General features: G+C 36.8%; 1 protein-coding gene across 1 annotated transcript in view; it reads right to left on the reverse strand.

Annotated features, from left to right (window-relative positions):
• Positions 1 to 5,473: 5,473 nt before the first annotated feature.
• LPHN2 (latrophilin 2) overlaps positions 5,474 to 10,947 on the reverse strand; it is a gene marked incomplete at its 3' end in the record, with an annotated part of 51,448 nt that continues 45,974 nt past the window's right edge. The window contains exons 12-16 of the mRNA XM_008948305.1: positions 10,472 to 10,680; positions 9,231 to 9,404; positions 8,020 to 8,229; positions 6,804 to 7,024; positions 5,474 to 5,540 (exon numbers count right to left, since the gene is read on the reverse strand). Coding sequence (XP_008946553.1) covers positions 5,474 to 5,540; positions 6,804 to 7,024; positions 8,020 to 8,229; positions 9,231 to 9,404; positions 10,472 to 10,680 — 881 coding nt within the window. The remainder of the gene's footprint in view (positions 5,541 to 6,803; positions 7,025 to 8,019; positions 8,230 to 9,230; positions 9,405 to 10,471; positions 10,681 to 10,947) is intronic.

The raw sequence follows: 10,947 nt of genomic DNA on the forward strand, positions 1-10,947 counted from the left end.
GTCTTCACAGTGAAGACTGAGCTGAAGAAGTCGTTGAGAACCTCAGCCTTTTCCAGGTCACTTGAGACCATTTCACCTGTTTCCCTCCTGAGGGGTCCCACACCTTCCCTGGAACAACTGTGTGTAAGAATTTCTTAATGGACACTTTAATCCTAATGTAGGCACAGACCCCCAAAAACGGCCCACAGAAATAATAATGCTGTATCACAGTAGCTGAAAAGGACCTTCTATGGAAAAAAAAGCAAAATACTGTACTTTGAAGGCAAAGTAACTATGATATCAGAGCATATGATACTTGTTTCTCCACCACCATGAAATATCGCATAGTTTTACGTTTCAGTAGTCAAAAGAGCGCGGTTTGCCACTTGTTCAAACACGCTGGCATCTCTGATTCACACTGTATCATTACCAAAAGCCTATTTTGCCTACTTAGAAATACTGTAACCAAACCTTTCTACAGAGTCACTTTTGGCTCCCTTACTGCTTTTCATCTAGAAATTGATTGTTTTGGAGGAACTCAAGAGTTAAAAGACTTTTGGGCATCTTGCCATTTTATTAAACAAGACACTAAGCAAGAAGGGAAGGGAACTTGTTGGAGAATAATTGCCTTTAGAAGGAGTGGCTGAATTACTTTGTGAGAAATATGGAGGGGAAGGAGAAGGAAACATAATTTGTACTTTTGCGTTCGTTTGTACCAATATTGTATAAGGAAATCTTTTCCAGCCCTCAGCAACCTGGCCTGAGCTCAGAGTTAAGCCTGTTTTGAGCTGGAGGTTGGACCACAAATCTCCTGTAGCCCCTTCCCACCTGAATTGTTTCATGACTGTGTGAGGACTGAACTGTTACTGATGTAAGGAAATGAATCTGTAGATGTTTTCCAAGCTTGACAGATGGTCCGAGTAGGACACCTTTCTTTATTCTTAAAGAATGCTCACCACAAACACATAGTACTCTGGAGTCACATAAAGGCTCACATGAATAGCAGGTTCGGGTTTTGAAAGCAAACTTGGAAGAGAAAAAATGAGCCTCTGACAATGACAACTTTCTCACCACTTCATGTAACATAAAGGTCTACTGACTGGTTGGGCCTCATCCTGACGACTGGCCTGCATCCATGCCAGATGAACCAAAATCTGCACCTTAACAGTACTGCTCTCCTTCAATGATAATAAAAATTATAAATGCATTGTGTAAGGACATACACAGCTACAGAGTACATATGTGAAACAGTTGGATTTAGAAGTCTGATCAGGCATCAGGATTGGTTTTGAAGATTCTGCTGTGATACCTAGAGTGACAAAACACAGTTACAGTAGGTGGAGCTATAATGTGAGACTTCTTAAAACATTACCTGATAACAATAAGCAAAAACTTGGATTAAGAGTATTTCATTAATGTTTGTAGTAGGTTTTTGCTGTATTTTCTAAAATATATTATCCATTATATGAGACAGGATACTGGATTACACAGGGAACTAGCTTAATCTATACATTGATTTTAGAAATGTATGAAAGAATAAAAATAAGTCAGAACACGTTTTAAAATACCAGTTCCTAGTTATCTTTTAATATGAGAAGTGTAATTGGAATAGAACAAAAGACAATTAGATATGTATTAAAAGTAACTATATTAGAACATAACATTTAAATAATTTTTATGGTAATAAACAAATGCAACACCATGGAAGAACATGTTTCTTGCATAGTCAACACACAGAGGGCCATTTCTGGTTTGGAAATCAGAAGGTACTGGACATGAAACATGGTCTAAGTAGGAATTTTGTCTTTCTGGTACTTATACTTTTGAGAGAAGGAGTGTCTTCAAGTAAAATTAACTTTTTAAAAAGTGGATGCACAGAAGACGAATGGAGTGAAATTACTTGCAGGTACAATGAGTTAGTAGCCAAATAAAGCTAGATTTTGCAATAATTGTGATAAATTGCGCCCTGTGAGCAACAGATAAATACCATTTATCAAATTCTACTATAGAAAGATATACACATACTATTTATATACATAAGCTTAATAATACAGTTCATTTTCATATGTGGAGATGGATTATATATGCAACTGTACATATGCGTCCACTGACTTTAGAGAAGTAATGCCTCAACCTAAGTGAAAAAAGAAACTATCTTTCCTACATTAATAAAACAGGAATTTTTGCTTAAACAACCTTCAGTAACCTAATATAATGGCTCCATCTGCAAAAAGCAAATTCCAGTAGTTCTGGCTGAAGTGAAGTCCAACGCACATCGCCCATTCCTTGGCTATATATGAATATAGATCTACATAAAAGTCAAAATACTCAAGCTTTTCTGACCACAGATTACAGGAGTGCTCTGTTTGTTTTATAGCCATGAACCTGGTCAATTGAATCACGTATGCTTAAGCTTGGCAGCTTAAAATTCATTCCACACAGCCTGCAGTGCTGACATGGATATGATAAGACAGAAGAACAGAAACACCACTCTGGAGTAACCTAGCTGAACTGCACATGTTCTGACCCTTTTTGAACTCCCCGGAGCTTTTGTTACCTGGCAAATGCAGCTCTAAAACTGCTCTTGTATCTCCAGATCTTTGCTCTTAGCCATGCAGAAGCCTATTTCTCTCTGGGACTGGCGGCAAGAGAGGTGCTGTCTGAATAAGGCTTCTAAATGAGTGTGCACACTGAACTTTTACTGAACTGAATTAATTATTAAAGACGCAGATGGAGCTGTCCAAATGATAAGAACAGCTCCTGACGTATCATGATCCAAGCTTTCATTAAACCATTTCAGGCATAATAATGGTTTCCCACTGCTCATTACTCACATGCTCTTTTCTTATAGATATAATAACCCTGGTGCCCAAAGGCATGGCAGGCTATGGAAACAATGAAGTTGAAAGTTCCTCAGAAGATGTACTGAGGAACTTCACACTTCCCCTCAGACTTCCCATCCTCATTTGTGCAGACCTGTATACAGATACAAGTGCAAATGCTTATAAACCCAGAGAAAAAATTATAAACTAAAGCAGTAAGCAAGTCAGTCAAAAAAGAGTTTTTGTGCACGGATAATACTATTAAACTGAGAACCATAAAAGAGATTTAACATGTTAAAAAGCTTACCGAGGTGGATTTCTCACATCCTACCGACACTAAGTAAGCTACACTACAAATATGGCTCTTCAGTTACACTGCACATGACATATTGTTTTTCAGCCATTGCACTTCTCACACTTCTTCCTCCAGCCTCTGTTGCTTTCTCAGTTCGGACGATTAGAGGGCAAAGCTATTGCTAGAGAAGAATTACTCCCAAGACCTGTGCTGTGATTGCTACCTGCTGTTTCATATTTTTGAAGTTGGGAATACTGCTCCCAAAGGCCTTTTGCGTCTCAGCCAAAATGATTTGCTGGAGGATAATAATGTCATGGCCAGTAAATAATAGTGAACTATGTCTGTACATGGTCAATATGATTAAATGTCCTTCACCTCTATTCTCACTCTGACCTGGTTATGAGGAAGTGAAAAAGCCGTCAGCAATGCCCAAAGCTTCCCACATGAAATGTTATTTTAAAGCAAGGGAGAGAAATAGAGGTGACTTGGCAAAATACTCCCAGTTATAATGAAATAAAAAGCTAGACACAAAAAGCAAATTATCACCACACCGTCAGACTTGAGGTAACAGAACTATTGAGGCATGAAACTTTGATCAATTTTCTAGTTATGATTACAACAACTGTAAGAACCAACTTTGTGTGGAAAAATATTGCCTACCATATTGAAAATACTAAGCATATCTTTCAATTGTCCTTGCAGGTTTAATTTAAGAAGTATCCCTAGCATCCCGAGACTTCATTTAATTTAAATATATTTAGTATAAACTCTGTACAATTACTATGGTCTATACTTAAATATTACAAACATATTTTTCTAATTCAACTCATACGCACACCAGTTTTGGCATCTATGCCTGTTTCTTTGAAAATATGCCAATGATCTCGGACAACTTCTACACTGCACAACTGTCTTTTCCTATGTGACTGCTCAAGGACTGAAATAATTTTTGATATAATCAGAGAGTAAAATCAACCTAAATACAGATAAGCTTATTTCAACATTGAAGACACCAAGATGGAATAAAGTACCTACAAAAGTCTGACCAGGTACATTTTTCAGAGAAGTTCCATAATTGAAGCATCAGTTGATTTTTACATAAAGAATTAATGTAAACTATAAGCTACAAACATGTTGAAACAGTACATCTGGCACATAGATCTATAAAAGTCAGAAATTTCAAAATTATGCTGCATGCGCTTCAGGCTGAAAAATAATAGTGACAAATACAATTCCTGCATTTGGAAACTCATGGGAACTGAACTTCTCTTAACATTTCACAACTGTACTACTGTATAAAGGCAGGGGAACAGGGGAACAAGCAACTATTTAGACTTTCAAGTGCATGGAAATAAATTAATTCTTCCTTCCAAGCGATCAGTAGTTATGAGAAAAGCTCTCTATGTACACAGGCTATGTCCCTAGCACCAGTCTTCTAGAATATTTCCCAAGTATAGCCAGGCTTTAAAGGTACTGAACTAGCGGAGAAAACCATTGTGACCCAAGATGCACATCTTGCATTCCCTCTCTTTCCAAATTCCTGCGTTGGGGAGTGTTGGTATTATTAGTCTGAAATAACAGGGAGATATTTTTGCCCTGGGTTGACAGATGACTATGTTCTTTTTACCTGAAAGCACTCAGAAAATGGAAAATTGATGTATGAACACAACATTCAATCTTAAATGGACAGTGGGGCACACAGCTGTGGGTGCACAGATGGGTATCCATGCATGCAACAACTTTACTCAAATGACTGTGATAACATGTCTATGCTTTCTACCAGTTACATAATATTCTATTATTTATACTAAAACAGATGAACTTGTATGTCTGACATATATTACATGTAGCATAAATACACACAGAAGAGTCATGGAAAAATATGCATATGGCAAATACACATACAAATAATGTGTAAGTGTGATGTAATGTAAGATTTATTTAATTACCCAATGCGTTAGAACACCCTTTTGAGATAATTATGTTGGATAATTAGCAGTTAATTCTGGAACACATACCACAGTGACTCAATTGAAAGCAATAATAATGGCTCCTTTAAAAAAAACCCCTGTGTTTAGTACTTCATTGCTTTTTCATATGATTACACATGTCAATACGACCTTCAGAGTTCAAGCCATTAGGAAAAGATGGCTATGCTGAAGTGCCACCACAGTTTTGACAATTAATCATTTGGTCAGCACTCTTTAAAGATTTTTAAACATTTATATAACCATTGGTCACATTACAAATTGTTTATAAGCATTTTCATGAAATGTCTTGTGAATAAGGATGGCATTGCCTAATGTTGTTCAATCTTTTTCACTTTGTTGTGAGGCAACCTAAAAGGAAAGGAGAAGAAAAAAACCAAAGCTCTTACCAGAATAATGAAGGTAACAGGTCCAATAAAACTCCAGATAAAGTAGTTATCTACATGGAGCCAGCAACTAGCACGGAAAAAAAGAGAATTAAAAGTGAGGAATAGCCTTAGCACCTCAGTCCAATATATATGGAAAGTGTAAAAATACTTCTTAAGCTAAAATTTTGCCAATAGTCTCACTTAGTTCATGGACAATTTTTCCTAACCTGAAACTCTTCCAATGAGTCCTGTTTAGTATCACTATTGAACTTGAAAATACACCGTCAGGAATAGCTAACGTGTAAGAAACAAAAGGAAAACAAACTCTCCTTTCAGTAAAAAGGCATAGTCACGGGTGCTATCATGGACTAATGAATCTAACGTCCATAAATATTTGCCACAGGTTTTCCATGTAATCTTTAAAGTCTGCCTATAACTTTACACCATATGCAAAGTGCTTACTCCTGAGGAATACGAGACAGAAAATGTTCAGATGCCATGTTTTGCTGAAAACAACATGATATAAATAAAATGCCCCAACTGGGACTTGAACAGTAGAGAAAGAACACATGTGATACCAGACTAAATGATGTGTAAACCTATTAGGGCCCACTTCACTTATCCATTCGTTTTTCATACAGCTCAGTTCCCTGCTGAACTGCTCTTATTTGTCTTTCATCAGTAGCAAAATCAAGCAGCTTTCTTGTAGTCAACAGTATTTTCCCATTCTGTAGCTAATTTCATCAAAGGACAAAGCAAACAGTATTGGAAGGCAAATTCATGCCTCCAGCAACTCAAATCCTCAGAAATGTTTTCTGTCTACCTTCTGTCATTTCCTATCTACATCTGTATTTTTGTAAAGACAAGGCAGTGGCTAATTTAAATCCTGCTCTACTCGTCTGATAAAATATTAGCAAAGTGAAATACAAGCATTGGAATATTGTACTGTCATAATTCAGGACGAGAGTTAGCTAGAGGCGCAGTTGAACAAAGACATCTAATGAAGCATTACCTTAAAATTGGGTGGTTAGGCCTGTCAGATACTTTAAGTTGAGAATTTTTACTTAATATACATTTGAGGCCTAAAAGTTATTTACTTTTTCAATTTGTTTCAGGTCAACCTTTTGTGTTAAAAGAAAGACCATAATTTAGAATCGGTCTCTCTAGAGCACAAATCCTCCGAACCTAGAGCATTACAAAAGACTTGATTGTAATTTGTGCGCAGCATTGCCATTCTCTTACAAATAAAGCTTTCAGATGGTATTTTAGTCTGTCAGGGAGCCTCTGACAGCTAATAGGCTTTAAAAAATTACTCACTTGAAAAACACTCAGGTCACTTGCAATTACTTACGCTTTCTCTGTTCCATAGCTCTTATAGTCAATAGCTGCTGAGACACCAACTACTGTAGCAGGGAAGAGGTAGCCAGCAACGTAATAATACTTCTTCCTAGAATATTCACTTTCAAATACTTCTACTAACATTAAATAAAGCTGCACTCCTTCTAAACACATCCAGGCAAAGGCTGCCAGGAAGAAAAAGTGTAAGAGACCTGCGAATATTGGACATGCAATCTGTAACGAAAAAGAAATATGGAAATATAACCCACAAAATCGTCACATCATTACATCTCAAATTAAATAGTGTGTAACAGAATAACATATACTTCTATCAGAGAACTCACACAAATTCTGGAGCATTTTCCCTACCTGAAAACATACACAGAATATATGAAAACGTTAATCTGTGCTCAGTAACTACAGAAAGTAAATTAGCTATACAGTGCGAATGCCGATAAGGAAATCGTGCCCTCACCCCTGAGTCTTCAATTATAGAGTGGACTTTCCCGTTTTATAAGAAACTCGTTAGTTTTGAAACTGATACGGTTTAGGACATCCGGTTCAGATAATCTGAGAAATTAACAGTTGGTTCTAGATACATAATGAAATATTGCTTATTTAAAATCATGAAGCCACCATCAAGCCATTTTTATCTGCTGTAATTCAGAAGTTTCTACTGTCATAACAAAATCAGTCTGAATTCTCTCCCCTTTGGCTGCTTTCTAGATGAAACTATACTGAATTATTAGATTTCAGCCAAATAAATTGCCGCAGAACTAACTTCACCAATACTGCCAAAAAACCTGCACGAATGTGCAGTATAAAAAATGTGAAAATAAATAGATAAAGCTCTGTATTAATATATTAAAAAGTAGTCAATAGCTGTTAAGACACAGGAATATATAGAGAAAACATATCTACGTTTGTAGTACATCATCTAATTTCATCTCTGCTTTCAGAAGTTTAACCACCTGCTTCATTAATAGCTGATGTTTCTCTACTGAAAATGAAAAACACTGCAGTAAGTGGGAAATTAAGACCACAGTGATATTTTTGATGGATGTAAATACTATTTATGAACACGTCTATCTTACTTTCACACTGAGCTTTTATTTCAGCCTTGCTGTGTCAGAATGCTGAAAGCTTGGCAGCGTTGTCATGTTTTAATTTAAATCCATTTCAAACAGTCAGTTCAGAGAACAAGATCAGTGGACACAGGGAAAACTTACCTTGTACTCTGTCTTATCGATGCCTATTAGGAAAATGAACTCAGCAATGAACAGGTTGATACAAAGGTTCTTGTGAATAGTGTTACGGTCACTTTGCAGGCCACGGAAAAAACAGAATGTGAAGATGCAGATGGCCAGGCAAACAAGAGAGATGACAATTCCCACCCAGGTGATGACAGTGAGGAGCAATTCGTGCACTCCACCTTTGTACTAGAAATAACCAAGAATGGAGAAAATTAATATGACTCTTTATGAGTATAAACAAAAACCTATTTTCACAGGTAGCATTCAGAAAAGTTACTTGTTCATTACATGAGATGGGCAAAACGTACTCGGTAATTTCTCAGTCTCAGGTCATCTTCCCAGAAGAGCCAGACTAGGGTAAGTAGAAGAGGAGCAGGTCTGAGAGAAAAATGTGACTGTTTTAGCCAGATCAGGTAGTATTTTTACTTTTCCTATGGCTCCCTGTAAACTTGTCAGAGAACAAGTGGAGAAACATAGTATTTTCCAAGTGCCACTAGGCTCTGATGCAATGAAGGAGAGCTTTCCCTGGGAACCTCCTGTAAGAGTATATAGTCTTTCCTACAGACCTGCAATTTCACGGCAGAGAAGAAAGCAACGATTTACACACCAGTTAGGACAAAATGCAGAATATGTTATGCACATAATTCCAGCTCTAATCTCATGTTTAGCTAAAGAAAGTTCTTTGCTTCAGTTGCGACAGAATCACTTTTGTCATCTTGGTTATCTTCTCAGCAACCTTTCTGAACACAATGCCTTTATGAAAAGTCTCCTATCATTGCAAAATTTTTGCAATCCAATATTCAGTATGGAAGCTCCTTGACCTTCCTGCTCTAAGGAGAGCTGGTGTTTGTGCTTCCAGGGAACAGCCCTGCACAGCTGCACCTACAGATACTCTGCAGCTGTACTGAGGTCTGTAAAAGTCTGTAAAATAGTTGTAAGGCTGGTCAGTAACTTTAAAATACGACTCGAAGGAAACTCTTGTCCTTCCTTGTTTCTGTTTCCTGTTATTTAGCTTATAACCTTATGGGTGGGAAGAAAAGTGCTACAGGAAGCAAATTGCTTTAGAAAGAGTGGGTAGAAGCTATAAATACTTAAGAAACTTCAGCAGTTTTGGATCTTGCTAAAAATTAAAAACTAAATGTTTAAAAGTTTGTTCCCTGCTAATGGCCAGAAACATCATTACCTACCACAATTTCCCGATGAGCCATAAGAATTGCAAAGTTGGTTAGGTGACTGCAAGCACACGTTGTGTGAGTTTTATTTGTGTCAACCAGTTTGCAGCCTTGAGTTGACCAGTATCCCATCATAGTCCTCTCCGAGTAGTTCCAGAAGGAACAATTTGCATTGAAATAATTGTCAGGCTGGGAGATAAAAGGGTAACATAAAATGAGGATTTAACATACTAAGATGGCAATAACAATTGTTTAATACGTGTAAAGGGCAATTTAGATTAAACTTTGCATGTTTCGGGCAATAAAGTTTTTCATCAGCAGAATTGTGGACTATGTTATACAAGTAAGACATGTAGTTTAAAAGGGACTTTATAGTCCGAAACACTCTAAAGTGTGGGCTCAATTATCGCAGACCCAATTTTAAATAACTAAAATTTCCATCTTATGATTTTATGCACTGTTGGCACATTTTGCTTTCTGCAAAACTAGGACTGTGAATTTATTCTGAAGATACTTTTCCTGTAACTGATAATTTGAAAATGAAATCTTTTTCCTTTGATTCTCATCTTTGGTCAGGCCAAAATCACGTGAATGGACATCAGGAAAAAGTTCATTCCTCAATGTCTACCTATTTTGATGAAAAACAATCAAACAGATTTATTAAGAGAAGCAAAATGAGAGGAAAATCCAATGACATTTCCTCTATTGTGGTAGTGATTATTTACTATCCCCATGTGAATCATAAAAACAGAAAGGACCCAAGTAAGGAGGAAAGAAATACAACAAATAAATTACCATGAAAAAAATACCATTTTAAAGTATAACAAACCAAGATATAATACTTTATACTTCACTGAATAAATACATTTAAACAACCCATATAGGCTTCCAGAACCTGGCCCAAAATTAATGTAAGAAGTTAATGTGTCATTAAACTTGCTACATCAGACCATCAAAAATCTTAATTTTCTACCCTGCTACTAAGGTAAGAGTTAATTTTCACTTAGAAACAAATTAGTCATTTACATTTTCATATTGATTACTGAATTAGCTTTCATTAAGAATACACTTAAGTTCTAATAATCACTGAACCACGCTCATTTAATTTCATGTTCATAGACTTAGTTACTAAGCTCGTGTCTCTGACCTAGTCCAACATTTAAAATTCAAATGGAAAAAAAAAAAAAAAGGCGATTTTTCTGCATTCCTTTTCTCTCTTGCTGATTTTATAAGCTGCCCATTAATGCATAACTCACATCAATGTGTTCCAATGTAAAATGCACGGGATCGGTCAGGTACACCCGGCTGGACTCCTTGTTGATGGAGGCCGCAATGACGTGGGAGTTGACGGCGATGGTGCTATTCCGCCCAGCAAAGTCGCTGCCGAGCTTTATGGTTGCATTTTCAGTACTGAGAAAACGCCCCAAACTTTTGTAAATGATGAAAACCAGCTTTGCTAATCCTACAAAAGTAAAAAAAAAAAATCGTCATGCCACAGAGGTCTAGAGAGAGACAGCAACCTCTACTCTAATGAACTGACAATAAAGCATCAGTATACAGAGGGGCATTTTTAAGCTATGCATTTGAAAAAACCCACCCAGGTAACCATGATCTTCAAGAAAAAGTCACAGAGCAGATGTGTCGTGTTTTTGTATTTTAATTAGGGGAGGTAATGTAGGTTTATAAAAGTTAATGGAGTTTCAGTGCTCCATGCCTCACTCACCATTCCTGC

This window comes from Merops nubicus, unplaced genomic scaffold (genome assembly GCF_000691845.1).
Source record: "Merops nubicus isolate BGI_N331 unplaced genomic scaffold, ASM69184v1 scaffold30309, whole genome shotgun sequence".
NCBI lineage: Eukaryota > Metazoa > Chordata > Aves > Coraciiformes > Meropidae > Merops > Merops nubicus.